At 44.3% G+C, this 23372-nt stretch overlaps 1 protein-coding gene across 1 annotated transcript in view; it reads left to right on the forward strand.

Moving 5' to 3' along the window:
• The first annotated feature begins 2777 nt into the window (after positions 1-2777).
• The window catches only part of RYK (receptor like tyrosine kinase), a 65257-nt gene continuing 44662 nt past the window's right edge, over positions 2778-23372 (forward strand). The window contains exons 1-3 of the mRNA XM_082487014.1: positions 2778-3205; positions 21398-21519; positions 23256-23355. Coding sequence (XP_082343140.1) covers positions 2935-3205; positions 21398-21519; positions 23256-23355 — 493 coding nt within the window. The 5' untranslated portion in view covers positions 2778-2934. The remainder of the gene's footprint in view (positions 3206-21397; positions 21520-23255; positions 23356-23372) is intronic.

Consider the following 23372-nt stretch of genomic DNA (forward strand, 5'->3'; position numbering starts at 1 on the left):
CTGATTAATATTATGTTTCTGCTGAATATCACATCCCTGTGTCCAAGGCAGGGATGATGGAGGGTAAGGTTAAAATAACGTTATCGGTGGACGGGATGGCTGCGTAGATATTGCCCCCTTGTTCCTAATGAAGAATGGCAGCCCAGAAATGGGTTATGGGGAAACTGGGGCCCAGTGACCATGTGGGGCTTCCTCTGGGGCCCATCACCATTACAGGCTGTTTCACAGCTGGGGAGTGCCTGCATTTTCCTGTCTCTTCTGCCAAGTCTTTGATGAGTCCACAGGAAAAAATGAGCTGCTCGTCTCCTGCCTGATGCTTACACGGCATTCTTCGGTCTTGCTGGGTTCGTGCAACCTCCGGAGAGCAGCAGCAATTTCTTGCTGTTCCCTCGTTGCTCCAACAAGACCGAGAGGGAAGCTGGGATCCCTCAAAGTGATAAATCCATGCCGATGCTCAGGTGGCTTTGGCAGCTTCTCAGCAGCTAAGCCACTTGCGAACTTCACCAGAGAAGGCTGCCGAAAGTTTGCTTGGTCTTTGGGCCTTTCAGGGTGCCCATTGTTGAAACCCAGGTGAGAGCGGCTCTGCTCAAGAAAATTCCGTAAGCGCAAGAGGTAACACTGCAGAAGTTATCTTTGAGCGACACGCTGTTTAGGGTGTTAACAGCCCTCGCTTCTCACAACGCGAAGCGTGGTTAGTTACTGCTAGTGTGAACAGAGTCTTTAAGGGACTGAATGAGGATTATTGCTGAAACAGGCCGACTCTGCGTTCTCTGCATTTCTCAAACAGAGCTTGGTGCAAATTCATGCTCAGTTAAGTGCAATAGTTTTGCGAATGTTTTTGTGATGATTTTTATCAGGCAGTTCAGGAATCCAAAGCCAAAGATGAGCCTTAGTTTTGGCTTTGATCACTCTAGACATGCAAGTTGCCTTGTCCGTAAGTCCCTAAGTGAGGGTGCGTTAGAAAATACCCACAGTCTGAAATTTATACTACATCTGAAGGACAAATAAACACACGTGCCCAGACTCTGGGTTTAGAGGCTGAGGAAATGGTCTGTGGAGAACCTGTGGTACGAAGGGCTCACTCTCGGTATCCACTGCTGTTCAGACTGGACCACATCCACCCAACTAAATACCTACACTCAATGTGCAACTCCATTTTCAGTTTGCCATTTTATTTTTTCACACCTCATGCTGCTAAGTAAGTGATGTTTATTGTGGGGAGGCATGCGAGCAATTTCTCTTTCACCACAGTGATTAGAAGAGCAGAACTTCCTATACGCTTTCCGCTCTTACGGTTATGAGGTGAAAGACCCACTGATTAAAAACCCTCCGTGGCCAATTAGCCTGCAGCGTCCTCCAGTCTCAGTGTCCTGTGTAGGTATGAAATTCCTCCTGGCAGGTCAGAAGTGAGCGTATAACACAAAGCTATTAACTGATTTGATGGTCATAAATGAATATCGTGACACATCTGCTGAAAATCTCAATCAAGCAGGCAGCCACCAGCGATGAATTTGGCTAAGATCGAAGCTGTTATGGCTCTTCAGGGAGTCCGGAGGGGCTGGAGAGCAGCCAGGTCTTGGAAAGCAGGTAGGAAGGTGGTGATGGAGACGGCTCTTTCATCATCAGCCCGGAGGGGTGAGGGACCAGGCACGTTTTAGGTCAGAAAAACAAGATCCGCTTGCTGAGCCCATTGCAACAGAGGTTTGGCGTTTCAGGGGAACGGTGGACATCTTGAAACGGGGGGTGGGGGGTGCGCCAAACTGCAACAGAAATACTTACTCTTGAAATTCTGCGCAGAGGAGTATTTTGGGAAAAGGTCAGGAATGTTTGTATAGGAGATTCAGAGTCTCATGCTGGAATTTAATGTTGTTTTCGTCGTTTGACTTGATTGCATTCTTTCAAAATATATCAGCTGTCAAGCAGGGCTGCTGCTGGCATTTCATACTATAACAAAACAGCAGACGTGTTTACAGTTTAGATTTTACTTTAGGATCATTATAGGCAGAAACGGCTTGGCTGGGAGTGAAATAACCATCCTTTGTAGATCAAAGGCCTTCCTTTGTTAGAGCGAAATGAAACGTTGCTGCTATTCTTTAGCTCTGGACAGAGCGCAGGTTAAAAGCGAAAAGCAGATTAAAGCATTAAATGTAACACCACTACACACGTTTTAAAAAAAAAAAAATACCAAAAAAGGAAATTTTCTTAAACTTAAAATGCTGGTGTTCCAGGCGTGTTTCCAGTTGGGTAACTTTGTGATCAGCACCGGTTACTTTAGGGTATCTTTTTTTGGCAAAAACCCGCCCAGCCCCGTGGATGAGCCCCCACAGGCCGAGCCGCCGGGCCTGCCTCCGGGCCAGGCCACCCGACCACGGGGACAGCCTGTGGGGCTGGAAGGGCAGGAGATGGAGGAGATGGAGGACAGAGGAGGAGGAGGAGGAGGCCAAAGACCAGCGTGAGGCAATCCGTGGACCGCCCGGGGTGGGGGGGCGGTGGTGGTGATGGCCACCCCCTTCCAGCCTTCCCTCTCCCTCAGGACAGACCCGGAGGCGCTCCGGGCAACGGGCAACAGCACCGGGAGGTGTGAGGGGCCGGGCAGGGCGGGCAGCGGGGATGAGGGGGCACAGCGAACACCGACTCCCACCGCGGCGGCGCTGAGGGAGCGCGGTTGGGGGGGGGGGTGGTGGTGTAGGGGGAGACGACACCTCCTGAGGCGGCGGTGGGAGGGCGGGGCCGGGCGGCCGCGCGTGCGCGGGGCGGGGTCTGCGGCGCGGCGGAGGAAGCGGCGCCAGCGGCGGCGGCGGGCGCGCGCAGCCATGAGTGGCGGAGGCGGCGGCGGCCGCGGCGGCGTGTGAGGGGGGGGTCCGGGGGGGGTGGGGGGTCCGTGTCCCGTCCCCCCTCCCCCGCCCCCCCGCCCTTCCTTCCCCTCCGTCAGCCATGGTGCCGGGGCGGCGGTGGGACCGGCCCCTTTCGGCGCCGGGGGAGGCGGGCGCGGGGCGGCCGTCGTCTTGCCGGCTGCGGGGCCCGGGCCCGCGCCGCCATCTCCTCCGCCTCCTGCCGCTGTTGCTGCTCCTGCCCGCCGGCGCCGAGGGACAGGCCGGCCCCAGCTCCGGCCCGCACGCCGCGGGGCCCCCGGACTGGCCCCCCGCCGGCCCCGGGCCTAGCCTCAGCCTCTACCTGAGCGAGGAGGAGGTGCGCCGGCTGATCGGTGAGTGCGGGCCGGGGCCGGGGCCGGGGCCGGGCCCGCCGGCGGGGCGGGCGGGGGGACGCGGGGGGGGGGGCTGTGGGGCTGATGGGGGGGTTGGGGGTCCGGGCGCTCAGAAAGGGCTGAGGGGAGCTCTGTGGGGCCGTGGTGGCAGTTTGGGGGTGTGAAAGAAGATGGAGGAGTCTGTGGGACTGAGGTGGTGTTGGGGGTCTGGGCGCTCAGAAGGGGTAGAGAGGAGTTGCGTGGGGCTGGGGTGGCAGTTTGAGGGTCTGGAAGAGGATGGGAGGGGGGCTGTGGGGCTGGGGGAGGTGGGGGGGGCTGTGGGACTGAGGTGGTGTTGGGGGTTCAGGTGCTCAGAAGGGGCTGAGGGGAGTTGTGTGGGGCTGGGGTGGCAGTATAGGGGTCTGGAAGAGGATGGGGGGGGGGGGGGGGGGCTGTGGGGCTGGGTGGTCTGTGGGCCTGAGGTGGTGGTGGGTGTTTGGGCGCTCAGAAAGGGCTGAGGTGAGCTCTGTGTGGCTGGGATGGCAGTGTAGGGTTCTGGAAGAGGTTGGAGGGGTCTGTGGGACTGAGGTGGTGTTGGGGGTCCGGGCGCTCAGAAGGGGTAGAGGGGAGTTGTGTGGGGCTGGGGTGGCAGTTTAGGGGTTTGGAAGAGGAGGGGGGGGGGCTGTGGGTATGGTGGGGATCAGTGGGACTGAAGGACTTGGGGTCGGTGGTGGTTGTGAGGGTCCAGGAGGCAATGGGGATGCCTGTAGGACTGGTGCAAAGGGTGGCAGATCTGGGTGTGTGTGTGTGTGTGGGGGGGGGAGGATAGAGAGGGCTGTGAACGGAGATTAAGGACCAGGGGCTCAGGAGAGGATGGGGGGCTATGGGACCGGGGAGGGTTGGGTGAATCTGGGAATCTGTGTGGGGTTCTGTAGGACTGGGGGGAGCAGGGGATCGTGGGGGGAAAGGAGGAGTGTGAGGACTCAGGAAAGGGTTTCTTCGCTGCCTCCTGTGTGTGGGGCTGGGGTTTTAAGGGAAGAAAAGGATCCTGGGCTTTACTCTGGTGGTGAGGGGCTCCCTGGGTTCAAGTGACTGGGGATGGTGCCCCCTGGAAGAGCTGAATTCAGGCCCGTGCTTTAATTAGCAAGGCGAGTGACATTCAGAGGGCAGAGAGGAGACCTGGCAATAATTGGGTGCGTGTGTGAAAGGAATCTTAATTTCTAGGCAGGCTGACAATTGCTGTGCAAGTACTTGGAGACAGTTCATGAAGTCCCCCATCTGGCCCGCTGCGGAAGGCTTTTGCAGTAGTTTTGTGCTTGGAGAGTCTCTGATTTAAACAAAGATTTGTTTTCTGGAGGCTTTGGCTTGCTTAGGCTCTTGTTTAGAGTTAGTGACCGCGGTCTCAAAACAAATACATTGGTATCCCCAGTGATTAGTTTTTTAGCAAGTGTGCTGTATCTATCTCTGCAAGCTGAAAAAGGAGCAGTGCAAGATTTTATTTGCATCAAATAGACAAAATATTTCCAGTTAATCTGAACGTTGTAAGCACGTAGCTGACTGAAGTCAGGGGACCCGGGGAGTGAATAACACTGTAAACATTTTTTCCCTTATGGCTTGCTCTGGCGATTAGCGTTCTGTTGCCGTCATTTTTACATTGCATGTGCTTGCTGCCAGATGCTCTGTTACAGAGAGAGGATAAAGATGTCAGGCTGGCTGTTTAGCTGAGTTTCTAAACAAGTAGTTAATCTCAGAAATACTGAATGGGGAGGTTTGAGCTATCCTGAGCCTAGTGCCTGAAATCTGTATTAGTTGGATTTGCTCAGCATGGTACACTAGCACAATTATTCATCAAGTAGTGACTGAGGAGGGAAGATCTGCTGCTGCTGTTATTTTTTAAGTTAAATTGCATCCCATAATCTCCCTTAGGGGTGTCTATTGCTAACATGGCTAAAGTCACTTACTACTCAAGCTGTCTGTAGCTGTTTTATATCTGACGCTTAATGATCTGTTCTGCTCCTGCGACCCCAAAGGCTTGGGTAAACTGGTATCTAATACAGAGATAAACTGGTATCTAATGCAGAGATGAACTGGCACTTTTTTCAATTAGTGGGATTCAGATCACAAGAAATCTGTTGTAAACAGAACTTTCAGGATCTGCCTTGTGTTGTTGGCATGAGTAGATTTAATTTTAGGGGTATCCTTTACAGGTACTAGCTGTTGTAGATAAAGTGTAGTTTAATGAGGCACCTAAACAGTCTCCAGTATCTCTACATATTTCTCTGGCAGAAGAAAGTCCAAAGAGAGACATGTTTGTTCCAGTTCTTCACACTTCTGAAAACAAACCAAGATATTTTAAAATGTTCAGTTTTGTAGAATCTGAGTTGTGGTTACATACAATCAAGTTTATGATGTAAGTGCTTGTATTGAGTGTGCATGAACTTTGAAAGAGCAGGGGGATGTTTCAGCTTCTGTAACTTCTTTGAGGAAAACCCTGGTTCAGGGGATCCTAGAATAGTCATTCACAGCGGATGGGGAAACAGTGTTGCTTATGAAGCTGCTAATATAAACATAGAAGCTAGTTTCTTTCACCTTTTGTTTCTAAACAAACTCTGTCTCTGCTACTGTCTTGCTGTGGTTGAACAGAAAACTCTTAGGCTTTCTGAAGGGCTCATAAACCCAAATGTTACACGAATTGTTACAGCCTGTGGTGTGTTTTCATGTTTATTGATATTACCCCCATACATCTTTAGATCGCAAGTTTGATTTGGAACAAATGTAAGCGTGCGATTTCGAGTTGTTGAATCAGCCGTGGACGGTGATAGGGTACGTCCTCCATGCAAAGCCGAAGCATCCACAGCGTCTGGTGTAAGGTCTGCGGGGCCGTACCCATCGTGGTCTCTCCACCAGTGAGGCCGAGCCAGTTCAGTGGCACATTACAGTGCTACTCCTCTCCTCAAAACCAGAGTTCAGTGTCTTACAGAACCATGGCCTGTGTTTTTAATTAGGTTGTGGCTCTTGCAAATGAAATAGTGACTTGCTTAAGATTATTTGTGGCTGCTGGTCTTTCTGTGTGGCGTGGAGGCAGGACAGATACTATGGCTTATAGTGAAAACTGCCCACTACTTTCCTGTATGCTTATGCCAAATTTCCACTGTTAGGCTATGTGATTCTGGCCATGTGTCTGCCTTAGGAGGAATTGTTTTTGACATCTTCAGAACTTTACAGAGAAGAAAACTAGAGAAAACTGGCTTGGCTTGTTGTGTGAGATGGATTTTTATTTTGAAAAGTTGCAGAGTTCTTTCTGAAAGCAGGACTTGCTATATGGCAGGCAGATGGTGTCTCCGTCAGAAATATCTCTTGCCATTCCCGTGAAAAATGTTCACAAGCCATCCAAACTATAAGATTTTTTGGGGAAAAAAAAATTGTGGTTTTCACATACTTGAATGCGTCAGATTCCACTCACACCAGGCATGATTCAGCAGTAGATGGGATAAAGGTACAAAGAGAGAGAGGAGTTAGTCAAGGGGACTTGTTTGAAATTAATTCAGTGATGGCCGCAGGAGCCAGAGGTGTTGGAGTGAAAGCAGGGGAGGGGTGCATGGTGGTGGGGAGTCGGAGAGGAGAAAGAGAAGTGCTGCTTGCTGGGGAGAGACATCTAGAGCACCAGAACCCTTTTTAGGGGTGTCTGTGAATGCTCTTGGCACTGTGATCCATAGCTTTTTGCAGTTGGTTCATACGCACAGGCCCAAAAAAGATTGTCCGTAAACCTGAAGAAAGTATTGTTAGTCTTATGGAGTGGCTAACTATTTAGGCATGATGATACCACCTGATCATACCACTTTTTTCCAGTGACCGCCCTGTGATGCTAAACACGCAGGGTGGATGGTATTAAATTAGTGACGAGTTCTTCAGTAGAAGGTCTGTACTTGATTTAGTGACTTTCATTCAGATTTTCCTGTGAAATCAGAACGTGGTGTTTGCCTGATGATGAAACGCTCATTGATCTGCTTTTCACAGGATCCTGTGATATAAAGGCACATGTATCCCTGCTCTGCAGGTAGTGAACTAAGGTTTAGAGAATAAATAGCCATTAATATTAGGTAGCTAGTTTTAATAGTTAAGGATTTGATCTGGTCTGTTTAAAGTACATAGCTTTTTTTAGCACTTAATGCATTCATGGTCTATCTCTTAGACCTTCAGCTATGGGTTCCAGGCAGTTCTGCAGCTCAGCCTCACAGGAGACCTCAGGTTATACCCTCTGAGTACAAGGACCAGAATCAAGGACCAGAATCAACAGCTGCCTGTGAAAACTTGGCTTAAGCGGTTTTTCTTGCGTTGCAGGCAGTTCTTTTGCAGCATTCATGAGATAGCCTCTAATTGTTCACGGCAGCAACAAGGTGCTTAAGCAGTGAGGACAATCCTTTCTGTTCTTGCAGTTTTGGGTTGGTGTTTTTGGTGTTTTTTGTAGACTACATACCTTTCAGCTGTGAAATTGGTCTTGTGGATAGCCCTCCTCATCACATGGCTCTGGTTCTTTTTAGAGACAGGTCTAGCCTGGATGCTAAATAAGACTTTAGTCCCATGGGGGGAAAAAAATACCATGTTATCGTGTAACTAAGGGCTGTCATAATGCGTACGTATGGGGGGCTAAATTAGAATTACAGGAGAATCTTGAAGTCAGAAGTCCTACAATGTTGGCATTGAGTTTGCAAACTTAGTATTCTTTGGCCTAGTTTTTTCTGAGTAATCGTATCAAATGCTGTCTTCTGTTGGGTTTATATTTGCACTTACTTAATTACAGAGTTAAATTAATTTAACACTTGTGTGACTCTTTCTTATGTGTTCTAGAATTTCATTTGAAGCCAGCGTGCAGCTTATTAAAACGAGTTGTCTGGTTGCAAGATGCAAAATTGATGCAAAATCTATTATAGCGGTGGTTGGTTTGTTTTTCAAATTGTACTACTGACTCACAGGGTGGTTGAGGTTGCCAGAGGCCTCTGGAGATCATCTGGTCCAGGGCCACCTAGAGCCATTTGTCCAGCACCATGCCCAGAAGCTTTCAAACATCTCTGAGAATGGAGACTCCATGACCTCTGTGGGCAACCTATGCCAGTGCTCAGTCACCCTCACAGTCAAAGAGTTTTTCCTGATGTTGAGACAGATCCTCCTGCATTTCAGTTTGTGCCTGTTGCTTCTGGTCCTGTCACCAGGTGCCACTGAGAAGAGCCTGGCTCTGTCCTCTTTGCATGCACCTTCAGATAATTATGTACGTTGATGAGATCTCTGAGCCTTCTCTTCTCCAAGCTGAAGAACCTCAACTTTCTCAGCCTCTCCTCGTAGGTGAGGTGCTCCAGTCCCTTTAATCATCTTTGTGGCCCTTTGCTGGACTCTTTCCAGTAGCTCTGTGTCTGGACCAGCACTGGACCCAGTGCTCCAGGTGTGGCTGAGCAGAGCCCTGGTAAACTGTAGATCAAATGCAGCTTTGAGAATTTCAAATGGTGACTGAAAATCTCCTGGTTAACACAGCAGTTGATCAAGTGGTGTCTTAATTTTGCAGTGTGGAACAACTTCCTTAACGTCACTATTTTGGGGAGGTAGCAACAGGAGTTAATGTCAAAAGTGCTTTATGGTGCTTGCAATGCATTTGTAGTGACTGGAAATCGTCTCGTTCCTTTGTCTGTCGTCTGGTTAGTTGCCCTTGTTACGAAAGGGAGCTGAAAATCAGTGTGTTGGGATGAGCTGGATGTTCAGTTTATTGAAAGGTTGAAGTATTTCATTCTTGTGATTCTTGAAATGCTTCAGGGCCTCGTTCAAAGCCTACCCACACCTGTCTTTGACAGCATCACTACCTAGATGGCCACCAACGAGCTAGTGCTGTGAGTTTTGTTAGTAGCACCCAAGATAAATTTCGATGTGAGATGGGTAACTGACAGGTGCTTGTACATGGTGCCTCTCTTTAGGACAGAAAAATTACAGCAAAGAGCCTCTGTGTAGCTGTGGGACAATGAATGAGATGTCCACTGAAGAGCAGATAGATGTTTGACTACCCTAAATGTCTATGTGGTATGTGACCTACAGTTCAGGATATGGTTCTGTTATTAAGTCTTTGTTCTTAAATCTTTGGTTTTTAGCTTTTAAGTACTTGATGCTGAAGAACGGTAGGTTTTTGCATGTTATATGCAAAAATAAGTATTGTATTGCTATCGTTGACACTCCTGTCTTTGCAGAAGTGCAAAAACCTGCATGTTAATGCTTCATTTTACCATTCGAAAGGGACTTAACATTAAAAATTACTGTCGGTGCATGCTGCTGGATGGAAAGCTGAGCTTCTAATCTTGCCAGATACCATGAAAATATTCTGATGTGCTCTTTTTAGAATAATTATTTTATTACCGTGCCCTGTAAAGCCCTTTTGTCTAATGATAGTCTGTGGTAAGTGCTTATTAGATGGGCTTTTTCATGTTGCAGGCGAACGTCACTCAAGTCCTTTTTGGCGAAGTAGGGGGATTAAGGCTGGCGGGGCGTTGGGAGGGTGCATGCAGCCACATCTGGCCACTTGCAAGCTGCAGCAGGTTGTGACAAGTCGCTTGCATCACGGAGTTGGGCAATCTGTTTTCGTTTTGGAGCCTTTCAGTGTGCTTGGATGCTTGTCTGTCTGATTTACTGAGTACCACGGTTCATGTCGATGTTGTTTTGAGGTTTATGAGAACAAGCTGCATTTAGGGTTCCTCTGCCCTTTTCCATTCTATTACCTCACTTTTAACTGGCAAAGTTCAAATAGCATGTGGATGGCCGTTTCTTCGGAGATGTGTGTCGTCATATAAACCCTCTGCAATATTTGTAATGCTTGCAAACCCGCAGAAGAGTACGCTTCTAAAAGTTTGAAATAGCCTGTGGAAGGCCGTAGGGAGTGATGGTAGCGGAGGCAGCTTCTAGTCCGGGTGAGGATTGCTTTGAAATAATTTATTCTGTGTGACTGCCCTTAAGAGGGAAGTCTGAGGAGTACTTAAGACCAAGACCTTGTGTGTATCAATCTATGCGGTGTTGCTGAGATGGGTGGTTGATTTCTTCGGCCTGCTTTATTACACCAGTTTATGTGTTGGGATTTAAAAATGCTGGGGGCTCCGTGTGAATCGTACCCCAAGAAAGCCATTTGCTGCTGCAAATTGGTGGTTCAGGAGGGACTGCATGGGCAGTAGGCAGCTTGGCTTCCTCATGTGGCTGTCTTCTGTGCTCAGCCCTGGGAGAAAGCAGCCATTTCAGCTCCCGAGAGGCTGAGGTCTGTCTAGTGACGAATGCCTGTGGCTCTCGTAACATTTATGTGTCAGGGACTTGGAAGAAATCTGACCTCTGAGACGGAAGGCTAGCCTGATGAGGGGGGGAAAAACAAAATCCCAAAGCTGCATTCCTCACTGCTCTGATTTTACACCTGTGTTCTGTTTGGCAGCATCTTATTTATCAGTGTTGATTGTTTGGGCTCGTTGAATACGCGATCTCTTTCTCCCTCCAGTGTGTGGACAGAATGGGAACAAGAGAGAGGAAATGGAGGCAGAGAGCTCCCTGCATGCATGAGAAAAGCCAGCAAGAAGGGCTCACGGTACTGAGAGGAAGGCAGGGACTGAAATTGCTCCTAAATGCTGCTTGGGCAGAGGGAAGTACAAGAGATTAGGATCACGCTCACAGGCATGAAAAATCCCGGGGTGGCATTTTCCTGAGAGTGGGGAGCTGTGGAGGCAGCTATACTGGACCCTGGTGTGTGGGTATGTGAAAAGATGAAGCGTTTGGGGAAGTCTTGTGATTTTCTGCTCACCTTCTGCTATTCAGAGTTGTGTTTGGATATGGGAAAAGCTGAATTAATGAAACAAATTCCAAATGTATCTTGGTTCATAGTTGTTCTGAGCTCTAGCGAAACAGGATTGCTTGATGACTAATTCCTACCCGAAACTATACATGCTGAAATATTGCTGAGGCTCCTACTTTTCTTGCAGTGGAAGGGCCTTTAGTTATTCCTCTAGTAACTTAGTGTGCAGTATTAAAATTGTACTTCAGGTCTCGACTGTGAAAGCAGGGAGTGTGTAAAGGGTAAATTGCATTTAATGAGTTGTGCCTGATGAATTGATTTTTTTATTCCCCCCCCCCCCCGAATGGCGGTAGCACCAGCAGATCCCATGTAAGAATGAATGCTAACACTCTCTGAAGATGCCTTGTGGCGGTACAAAGGGCACGATGGTAGAGGCTTCAAATGCATTATTTCTCTTCCATCTCTGCCTTTGTCCTTCTTTCAAGCGGATAACTCGCATATTTGGACTGACTGCTTTGGAGATCTGGGAGCAGAAGCAACAGCATGAAACTAATGTGATGCTTTAGAATTTTGCTGCCACTTACTGGGTGTTGAATAGCTGTAATTAAATTAACCAGTATATTGATTTCACCGTGCTGCTTGGGAAAGATAAGAGCAGTAATGTAAGTGCTGGAGCTGCTGCTTAGTAAGCTTGAAAAGCTGCAGCTGCTCAGAATACATAATGCTAGCGGTACCAATGAAGCTGAGCAGGTTGATATACTAAAGATTGTTATCTTCTCAAAACTGTTTTATCCTTTATGAAGTTAGCTGATGGCCTTGGAGAGTAATTCCTAATAAAAGAAAAATATACTAAGCTCCGTGGCTTTCCTAGGGGCAGAGATTGTCACAGAAGTGAATAGACCTGTTTTAGTTTGTGGAGCTTGGTTTTGCATTAAACAATTCATGTCACTGTGATGGAAGCTTTCCAAAGCGTCTCAACAGATCTGAAGGGTGCATTATCCCTTCAGCAGTCCTGTCCGTCACAGAACTAGAAGCATGAGTTTTGAGGCTGAGAGGTCTGATGTGTTGAAGGAAGGGTGTGCGTGTGTGTTTTTTTTTTTTGAAAAGCTTTTTTTTTTTAATTGTACTTAGTTGGGTACTTGTTACTGAAATAGTCATGGCCACTGGCAGGGAGACTATTTAAAGGTGGCTTACACTGTTGTATCTCATGGTCTTGCCTACAGGGATAACTGAATCAGCGTGTGGGTGCATTACTACAGCTAAAAAAAAACCAACCCCAACCTAAAACAAAACCCGAGGTGTCACCACTTCTGTGGGTAGGTGATGCTAAAATACTGTGAATTCTCGTTATTCACAAGTCCAAATGATGTCTGACACACCTTGGTTAGGTGATTGAGTTTGGGTTGGGAAGATTGCAGCAGTTCACTTCAAAAGCTTTGTGATACTAGTAAGTATATCATCCGAAGTTATTTTATTTCAAGGCGTGTGCTATTGGGCAACTGTGGTTTATGTGGATGGAACCTTTGTTTTTGTTTTCTGTTCTCAGTGTCTATTTTCATTCTTTTTTAAGAGGAGCATCAAACTTCATGTTACAATAATTGAGACATTTGCCTTTACTGATAAGGTATATTTATGAAATAAAAAAGGAACTAACTATTCCATATGCTAAGAATAAAGTTAATTTGCTCATTGAAGTTAGCTTTATTTTTTTATATTGAAAAGTTCCCTTTCAGTCACCTCCAACCTTGTATCTGTACCATTCCTATTCCTATCTGTCCCATTTGCTCTTGCCCGCTGTGTAGGTCACTGGCACTAATTTTCCTCTGCCTTCAAGTATCCATCTCGTGCATCTCTACTGCATCTTTCCTTTGGAATCAGCCCTTCAGGTAACTCACACACACTGTTCTGGCTATTAACAGCAAAGTGTCTGCTGTTTTTTTTGTCAGTCTCTTTCTAAATTTCATTTAGAAGGTGTTCTGGGGAGCAGAGTTTACTTGTATTCTGCTCTGAGGTAAGATATGTGTTCTTAGTGTCTTCCCCCTATTAAGGAGAGTGTCATCTAACCATTTTCACAGTAGTCTTTATATCCTACCTATCAGAAAAATGAAGATTTTTCTGTAGGTGAAGGAGAGAAGAATAAGCAGGCAGTCTGTTGAAATGTAATTGTCGCCTCCATTCGGAGACAAACAAAAGGGTAAGCAGTTGAGTCCTAGGAACAATGAGCATCATCTTTCTAGTATGGATTGAGTTAAATATTGCAAAGTTCCTTATGCTTTCACTTCAGCAAGTGCTACCTCCTGGGGGAACCTTCTTCCTGTAGAAGGGAAAAAGTCTGTTCTGGGAGTTTCAGAAAGGCCTTTTGGTCTGAAAAAATCCTGTTTGCCTGTGGTGTTGAACTTGCAAATTCTGTTTAACAGCATCAATAAGGTGAATTGTGGGTGATGTATCAGTGAAGATTCACAAGGATTTAATGAGAGCTCTCAGCTATGAGTTTCTCCTCTTGTTTTCTAGATGTTGGGAAGCTTTCTACTAAAATTTCCTGCTAGGAAGGGCGGTTTTCAAGGATGCAATCATTGTCTTGAAGTTAGGTTGAGCAGTTTCTCAAATTGAATGCATTGTGTGTTGTATTCCATCTCCAGCTCATGAGAAGTTAACTCTGCCTGGGTAACAAAGGTGTTGTGTAAATAACCACAGTCCATGTGCTCTCTGCTACTGCTGAGTAGAGTTAGGTGAGCTTGCAAAGCAGCCGTGCTCTTCGTAATGAGGCATTGGTCTCCGGTGGGAGAGGTTTTCTGTGGAGGTGAGAACAGATTTAATTCTGGAGCCTCACCAATCGGTGTGTGTTGCGTTAAGGTAGGGTTAGAGCAATGCCACAAAGAGTGTGCATGTTTCAGTAAGCTTTGGTGATGTGTCAAGCTGGCATCTTGCTTCTAGTCTCTTTTCCATGCACTCGATACTATAGTTTGGCTTTTTTCTTCAAGGTCTGTGGTACTGGATTATAAAACACTTCTTTCTAGCACAACATAGACTGAAGTTTGGAAAAGTGGGTTAGAGAGCTCTTTGGTGAGATAGATGCATGTAAACAGTGAAGAACTTCATGTAGAGGCAGGAAGTTGCCCCCCAAAATGAGGGATTCTTTTTTTTTTTTCTGTGATGTGGGCATTGAGCAGAAGGACTATTCAACATTCAGCAAAGACTGTTGGCACCAGTGTTATGAGAGGGAAAAGCTGTTTCTTCATCATCTCTGTGTTACTTAAGATTTAATATTTTTTTTCCTGTAATATTTTTTCATCGGTCATCTTTTCCAGAGACTTGTGGCCTGTAAGATGTTCAAAAGCAAGTGTTTCAGCCCAAATTCCCGACCAACAGCTATAACTGGCACACTGTAATGTTGTGGAAAACTGAAGTAAAACTGCAACTAGAAGGCTATAATCTGTTACTTGTTTTAATAAAGGAAAGTTCACTTTTGTTGTTGTATATACTAGATATGTACGAATAGGATATATAACGTTTTTTGTGTATACATATTCAGATGCTTAGTATTACATTTCCAATACTTAGCTATTTTCTAAGTGAAATTGATCCATGTGGATCATTTTGTACTTGATTCCCTCATTTTTTTAAACTCGCAGTTGTAGTTTCAGCCCCGTGTAAGCTGATTGTTGTACTAATTAAATACATTCAAACTGAGAAGGCTTGCTCTGGGAAAGTGTTCTCTCTACCCTGATTAAAAAAAAGTTTCAGTAGTCAAGAGCTGATTTTTAATTCTTCAGCCACGTTTCCTTGCGCTTAGGCTGATGATATGAAAATGGCAGAATTTTTCCAGCATGCGTTTGTAGAACCTGTTGCAAAAAAAAGGGAAAACTTAGGATTTAAAGTCAGTGTTTCAGACTTAGGGTGTGCTTTTAATGAAAGGAAAATGGAAGGCGGAGTAAAAGTATCTTTCTTTAACAAGGGAAATTGTCCAGTGACGGGAGAATCCTGTGTGTTTATGGGGTAGGTTGCACAGATGTGGGGGGTGGTGAAGGGACGTGTAAGCTCGAGATTCGTGTTCTTTCATGTGGATGTTCACCCTGGAGTGGAAGCTTCTGGTCTGGCCAGAAGGCTACCCCCGATGAGCCGCTCAGGAGTGGAGGCATCATTCTCTGGAGCACGCAAACTTCTGAACAAATAGAATATTTATATAAAGATAATAACTTGTTTAACTGTGGAACTCTTCTCAATTAATTTTTTTCAGTGGCTGTGAGTCAGGAGCAGGAGTGGCTTGCTGCACGAGGGCTATGGTGGTTTGACATCACACTGCAGAGGTTTCTCAGCTGCTTAGGAAGAAACACTTGTGAATTACAGACTAGTGTATTAAGAAAACAGGCACTAATTTCAGTCATTTCTGTACACAGGAATCTACCAGAGGGTTGGGCAGGCAGCTGGGGGAGCCAATTATGTCGGCTGTCGTTACCAGATTGCTCTTAGTCTAGGGCTAATATTCATGCTGCAGCAAGCAGTGTTTCAGGAAGAGCAATATCATCTAACTCTTACATTGAACATTCATTCTTGATTTTTAGACATAATCTTCCAGACTTATGTTATGGTGATTTGAAGTCTGTTACCTGAGATAACAGATGCCTAAATACTGTCATTGTCTTTAAGAAGGATATGTTACTACTACTAGTGCATGTTGTAGAGTAGATTTGCTTCATAAGAATAAAATCTATTTTTTTTCCCATACTGATAGTGGCAAGTTTCTTTTGTATATAGTGCCTAAAAAGAAAAAAAAAAAAAAGTTGAAGCTAGACTGCATTTACACAAGGGCATTTGAAAAGAAGTGTGTTTTGTTAGGCTGCTAGACTGACATGATCCAATTTTGTCATGAACACAAGGGCTGCTCAGCATCTTTTGCATTTGGGAATGAAAATTGGCCTCTCCCCTTCCTTTTTGAGCTTCTTCAGATGTTTTGTTATGTTAAACAGTGCAAAGAATGACAGACTTTCTCTATGGTGCTGCTTAAATTTACCTTTTTGTTTGCGTTCAGCTTTAATTTATTCTTTCAAGTTTGCGCCCAAGGCTGGGAGGTACAAAGATGTGGAAGTTAATAATGAGATTTAGGGGTTGCCTGGGTAAAAGAGTGGCGATTTTGCCTCGAAATCAAAGCAAAGCATTGGTCTTACTGTTTTTGCGTGGGTTGCTGTAGGTTAGTCAAGTCCAAATAATGAGAAACTAGATCCTTTAGTGTTGTGCATTGTCTGCGTGTGGACTCATTTCAGGAAACTTGCCAAAGCAGAAGTGCAGACGACTTTTTAAAACCATTCATCACTGATCGCCAATATACTGCTTAAACCAATGGAAGCATTTCTGAAAAGCGTCTTTTCCTCCTTTGCAGTTTATGGAACCCAACAATCTTTTGGTATTTCTTTGCAAGGTTCCCCACTTCTTTGTTTTATCGCTGTGCCTAGAAAATGGTTAGTGAAGAACTGTCTATTTTCAGTGCATTGGTGTCTTTCTTCTACAGCCACTTGTTTTCGCCTTTTATCATTCTACGTGTGACATAAACCATCATGTACCAGTTTGTGTTTGTCTTGGGATGCTGGTGCATTTGCCCTACATAAAGTGCAAGGTGGTGTAAAGTGTTCAACACCTTAGGAGGCACCCGACATCTTGCAGAATTATATTTTTCCCTCCCCTTCTACCAGTCAGTAGGTTTTGGTGGAGTCATTTAGTAATTTACTAAGCATTCTTGAAATCTCAAACAATTGAGGAAAGGAATCTTGTTTTTATCCTCTCTTCCTCAGCGACCTGCTAGGTAGGCTGATCACGCCTTATGCTGCTACTGTGTTTGAAACAGAGATTTACTCATTTAAAAAAAGTAAAAAATTGAGGTTGCTGGTTTTGGCTGTGTATTGACAGTGACTTGCTTGATTTGATACCATCTTTTGAAGCTGCCTATGCACAAAGAATGCTTTGGAAAAAAAAAAAAAAGCCTAGACTGTCTGGATAAGGTAACGGTATTGTTTAAGTATAAGCTTCATCTAAGTGCTGCTGCAGTCTTGCCTTCCATATGGGCTGCTCCTGAGAGTCCTTGCTAATTCAGGGAGTTAAACTGACTGAGGAGTTGTGCCCCACAGGTTGTTGGGTTTTTTTGGTTTGTTTTGTTTTTTTCTTTTTTTTTTTTTTTTCTTCCCTCCCTGTGTAGTGCCAGCTTGGCTCCTTGAACTTGGCTTGCTCAAGGTTTAAATAAGGAATATTGCAAGGCAAGCGTAAGTATGCATGTCTGAAGAAAAAAGGCGAAATGCAGAATTCTGAGTTAAGATTTAAACCGTCACGGTAACAGTACCTAAAGTGTTTTCTGCAAACTCCTTAACCATTTTTAATGTCTACTCCAAGAAGAGTTAATAATAGCACTTAATGGTCTGGAAATCGAAGCAGTGTGGAGGCACAGCTTCATTGTGTGTAAAAAGGTATGTAGATAAGAAGGAACGAAGTAACTGATGGAACAGAGGTAACTCACAGCCAGTGTTTAGTGAACATAACTGAACCTGTTTGACACTCCACCGAGGCTGGTCATTGTCCTCTTGCTCTGAACTTGTGGGGAGAGGCGCATTGGATGGGATCTGCCCAACGTGGGCAGTGGGTGCCTCACCCCCTGTCTTGAGCAGGGCAGAACTGTTGCTGTCTGTTAGGCTGTACCAGGGTTTTGTTTGGTGAGAATTTAGTGTGTGGCGTTGACAAAAGCGTACTGTATCTTGGCTAAAATGCACTAGCTGTAGAAGTCTGGAGTCCACCCGCCGTTGAGCTCCTGAGCACGCACGGTGCTGCAGCATTGCCCAGGCAATTTCTGTGGGTGCGGGGAAATGTTCTCTGCCTCTAAGTGGAAGGCTCTGGAAATGGAGGAAGCCCAGGAATACAGTGAGAGCCAAGCCATGGCAGCCTGCGTCAGGAATACTCCAATCGGTGAGCTATGACTCTGGCTTTCACCACTGTTCGCTGCAGTGCCCTGCACGACTCCTTACCTGGTCATACCTTCCCAGTGCCCTCCCTGTCAGCTGGGACACGGTGCAGCTCTGAGCATCGCTGGGCATCGGTGGGTGGACTCCCTTTTGTTGGGCAGAACACACCTGGCTCCCTGCCCGGAGCGCAGGCAAGGTGCTTTTTTGACTGGCAGGTTCAACTGCAATTTTCTGCATGTTCTGCTAGCCTGATTGAGATAAACTATGTAGACAAAGTGCTTCAGCAATTTGGGATTGAGGTGGGGGAGGAAGCAAGGGGATGAAGAATCAGGGATGGAGGGATGGTGCAGAAGCAAAACTATACTGTGGTGGATTGGAGGTAGGGAGATGGGAGCTTGGCTGTCTGGTGTGAACATGGGTACTTTGTCGTGCATGGCAAATTGAATTTTGTCTGTAGTTTGCTTATGGGAAAAGGTGGGCTATAGGGGAAATGTTCTAATTGTTGATAAAAGGAAAAAAAATACCATACAGTATTCAAGCACTGACATTTCCCAACTGCGTCTGTCAGTTTCCAGGGTTTGAGAAAGCATTTATCTAAATTCATAGAAGAAAAAAAAAAAATCTAGTGAGAAGCTGTTGGAAGATACTGCCTGTTAGTTTAGGGAGACTGTGATCCAGAGATGCTAGAAGCATGGAGGATCTCCCGGTAAAGGTCGCTGGGTACTTACTTTGGTTTTATAGTCTCCCCCTAGGCATTTCCCCTGATAGAAATAGGATCCTAAGCTGCGCAATCTTCTGCTTTTTTTATGAGTTGAGCTATACTAGAAAACCTCTTAAATTATTTTTATATACCAGTCTTTTAATTAGAGTGTATTTTTTTTGAGGCAATAAAACTTGATGTTGATTCTCATGCTGCTCTTACACGATGCTGTTGAAATTCATATAATTAGCAACGCCTGTTAGTGTGCAGCTTTTTATGGCAGTACAGGCATTAAAACATTAGTGGCCTATATAATCAAATTACTCAGTGTTGTACCACTATTCAAGCTTAAAGAGTCGATTGATCTTCTGTAGGGCAATTTGGTTTTGTACACCTTTAGATATTATTGCACACTGTTATTTATGCTTGACAGCTTCAATTGGGTTAGCCTTTTACAGTACTTTTATAAAGGCCAGTTTTTATAGCAGGCAATTTTGTTGCTCTGTACCTATTCGTTTTCTGTGACCGCTTTCTCGACAAAGATTATATTAAATCAGGGATTATCACCTTGAAAATCTCATGGTGTTACAAGTTCTGAAAGTGTTTTTGTGACCCTCTAATCGTTGGTGTAACCATTGACCAGCAAGAGAAGGCTTCCTTTATTCAAAAAGCAGTTTAGTTTCATTGTTCTGATTTCATTGTTTCACATGCAAATCCTTTTGTCCTCCTATTTTTTTTAATAATTTGTACTTACTGGGTTTGATTTGAATACTTTGTTTAATAAGTTTATGCCCATAAAGCTTCCCATTTCCTTGATCAGATCTAATCGCAATTATCTGATAGTTGCGAGATCTCTGTGCTCCTTCCATGTTTTTTAAATCTAACATAGATTTCATGTATAAATGTGGATACATGTAAAAATCATCTGGGCAAGCTATTTGGAAGTTTACTGTTTCTTTTAGGTGTTTTCAAAGTTTTATTTTGTTTCTAGATGTGTATTTATAGGTGTGCTTTCCCCTCCTCTCTATTTTACTGGTGGATGGGCTTTTGCATTTGCCATTTATTATTGAGTGGAAATATGGACAAATTGAAGAAGAAAGATTTGGGTTTTGGTTTATATACTGTCTCAAGCTGATTACGTGCAGCACTTAAGGCATCACCTACATCTTTTTCTGTTCAAGGTCTCGTGTGAGAGCATTTCTCCCTGGGATTACTCCATTCTGCTGATTGCTTTCATGCATCCTGTCTCTAGGGTTCTCCCCCTTGCTACCCCCCAGTGTCTGTGATTACGTACTCTTGGGTTTTGATTAAGTTTCAGGACATTAATGAGACAGCAGGGAGTAAAAGGAGTTAATAGCAACAAGAAGGAAGAAGAATGTCTTGGCTGCATTTCTATATCTTGTGAAAACAAGGTGGATTAAATCACATGCTGGAATAAGACAACGCTTATCACTTTGCACTGGTCTGTGCCTAGCTTTTGTACTAAACAGGAGGAATTATTTCTCTCAAGCTAATTCTCCCTTTCTTCAAATGCAGCTTGGCTACACAGTTCAATAGTTATCTTTTATTATTTCTTTTTATTTATTACAAAAACCCCACACCTTTCCTGATTCCCTAGGTTCTTGGAATAACTTCAGGGTGCCTTAAATGCTGTCCTCTTGCAGTCAGTCACAGTCTCTCCAGTTTTCTTGACTTTCCAGCCATAATAAAAATAACTCCGTTGTTTACGTTCCTGATTGTACAGTGAATATTTTAACTGAACTAATTTCCCTCTGTGTAGATCATGCTTGGAGTGTGCACGTGTCTGATTTGCCCAGTTGTTCTCTCAGCATGACAATATATTCCTGAGCCTGGGTAGCGTTTAACTGGGAGCGATGGAGGCAAAGCTGTATGAGACAAGACAAAATTGTACTGGTTACAAATACAGCATGGTTTTGTCCTGAGGATATGGAGGTGGGATTAACTTTACAGCTGCAGGGAAGGGGTTTAAATTGTAGTGCTTACTTTACCACTAATTACTAATGCCACCCAGGGCAAGCTGTAGGGCCCTACCCTGATTCAGTGTGACCCTGCAACGTGTACGGCAGCTTCAGTATTTTTAATATCAGGAAATTAGGAAAATGCACTTTATTGCTCTGTAATAAATAGTTTTGTGTGTCTTTCAATTCTCTAGGTTTATTAAAATGTTCAGAAAACAAAGAGTAGGCATAAAGTATGTTTTACTTGGTGTGCAAATGTCATTCCTCCTCTCACTATGTGCTTTGTGTTACGATCTAATTACCTTGAAGATAATCCCATAGTGTTTATGTGTCTCAGTCTCAAGAAATGCGCTATTCCAGGAAGAATTACCTGCAATTAACAAGCTGATCAGCCAAAGCAGTTTGTCTTGAGCGTACACAGTTGTGAATAAGAGCAAAACCGGCCCGTGATTCCCAGAAGCAGATGGGGGTACATTCAGGAGAGTCTGTAATGACTCTTTTGGATGATTGTATGAAAAGCCATGTTTCCTTCTATTACATTCCAACTTTTACCTGTTCATTAGGCTGCAGAATCTCTCTGAAATTGTTGCTTTGTAAGAATTTGAAGCACTCTTGTTAACGCTGATGTGCATGAGCCCTGATCTCCAAACTTGTAATTGAATTTATGTACTCGAGGAAGTATTTACTTAAACATTCAAATACAAGTGGAGCTGGTGGTATGGCGAGTTGTTTGTTCTGGTGTGTTACTGCTGGTCCTGTTCTTCCCTGTCTTACTCTTCTTTTTCATTACAGGTCTTGATGCAGAGTTGTCTTACGTGAGGAATGATGTGGTTAATCACTATGCATTGTCCTTCAATCTCTTAATACCCAGCGAGACCAACAATCTGAACTTCAGCTGGCATGCGAAATCCAAGGTAAGCAGGCATAACTTCTGTGTTGGCGTACTCGATACGTGATCCGCGTTGTGTAGTGAATACCCACTATTATAAACTTAGTGGCTTTTGTCTTCGCAAAAATTAGCGTATGCTAGGTGCAAAAGAATTATTTATATCATTGCAGGCAATAAATTAAGATTGTATGTATTCAAATCGTTCCTTTTTTGTTTTAGAAAGGTTAAGCACTTCTTTTGAATTATTTTATGCTTCTTGCTTCTGGCAAGCTACATGTGCATATATACAAGCTGTGGAATGTCTTCTGGTGGTGCATTGAGCACACAGAAGGGGCAGTCATGAACTGAAGCTTCTGGAAATCAAATGTAGAGCAATTCTGTTTTAGATATTTCTACAAACATATCTTTGGAGACAAGAACAACCTATAAAAGTAGCATCTAGGATGTTATTATCAAGCTCTGATTAAATGGAAAGTGATTTTTATTTCACTTGATGACCATGGCTGGAGCATGCAGCAACAGCTGTCATAAAGATATAAAGATTGCATATGCCCTTACATTTTGAAGGATTTCCAGTTGCTTAACAACTTGTTTTTGTATATGAAATGATCTGTTTAGTCTTTGCCAGATGTTAATTCTTTTTTTTTTTTTTTTAAACTTGAGCGATGGTTTTTCTTCTGTCCTTATGTAGGAAAGACTGCAGTAGGAGATTCCTTCTGTCAGTGTTCTTCCCTTTGAGGTGTAACTTAAGAGATGTGAATTTTGGCCTGCAATGGTATTGGGTACAGTGCAAACCAGCCCTACTACTTGATACTGTACTCCACCTTCACAGGCAGTTCAATCGCTTCCAATTTGAATAGGACCTTTGAAGGAGTTTCCTTGTTCTTACAACTTCAGCTGTGAGCTACCTGCATCGCTGTCTCTGCCCCGAGTTTCCGTGGGTCTGTCTGAATTTTTGAATAGGAGTTTTTGATCTTGTGCAGCCCTGCTTCCAGTACCGTGATTATCATCCTTTGGGCCAGCTCTGTAGGATGGGCGTAGTGCATTTTATTACCTGAGCCCAGGAACTGGGTTGTGTTTCTACACTTGGCATCTTGACTGAAAAATAAATTGATAACATAAATGCATCCTGTTATGTTTTAGAAAGGAGGAAAAAAAACCCTAATGGGGAAAACAACATCAAACCAAATTCATTCAATTGAGTGCGGAGGGATAGAATGAATTTCTAAAAGCAACTTATGGCTTAGTTACAAGAGGACCTTTACTTTTTTGAATGAATATTTGAGGAATCTACTTCTTAAGCAGAAACAAAATTGTGACTGTAGTTGAATAAATGGTTAGTAAGCAATTTTGGCTGTGTCATTTATAAAACTGACTAGAGGAAAGGGAATTTCTTGAATTCCTATGGTTTTAACAAACTGCCTTTTGAACAAGTAACTTCAAGTTTGCGGTGTGGTGTTTTTCTTTTCTTTTGTTTTCTTTTTTAATACAGTAGCACTTTAAATTCTGCCCCCAATTTTCAAGCATGATTTCAAGAGTGGCTTCTATTTTGAGTTGCTTAATTTGAACTGTCACAACAGTCTGATATTTAGACTTCATATAAGAAATTTTAAATTTGGGCACCTAAAGTCACCAGCATTCTTTGAAAATAAGAGACATTTTTTTTTAATTTCAAGAAGAATTCTGAAAAGGTATATAGCATTTCTTTTTACTATTGTAGAGATTTCTTACATGTTTTCCATCTCCCAACTGTTGTTACAGGTTGAGTATAAACTGGGATTTCAGGTGGATAATCCCATGGCTATGGCTATGCCCCAGGCCAACATTTCTCTACAAGGAGAAGTTCCTCGCACCCTTTCAGGTAAAATCCCCATTCCC

Source organism: Vanellus vanellus, assembly GCF_965231255.1.
Source record: "Vanellus vanellus genome assembly, chromosome: 8".
NCBI lineage: Eukaryota > Metazoa > Chordata > Aves > Charadriiformes > Charadriidae > Vanellus > Vanellus vanellus.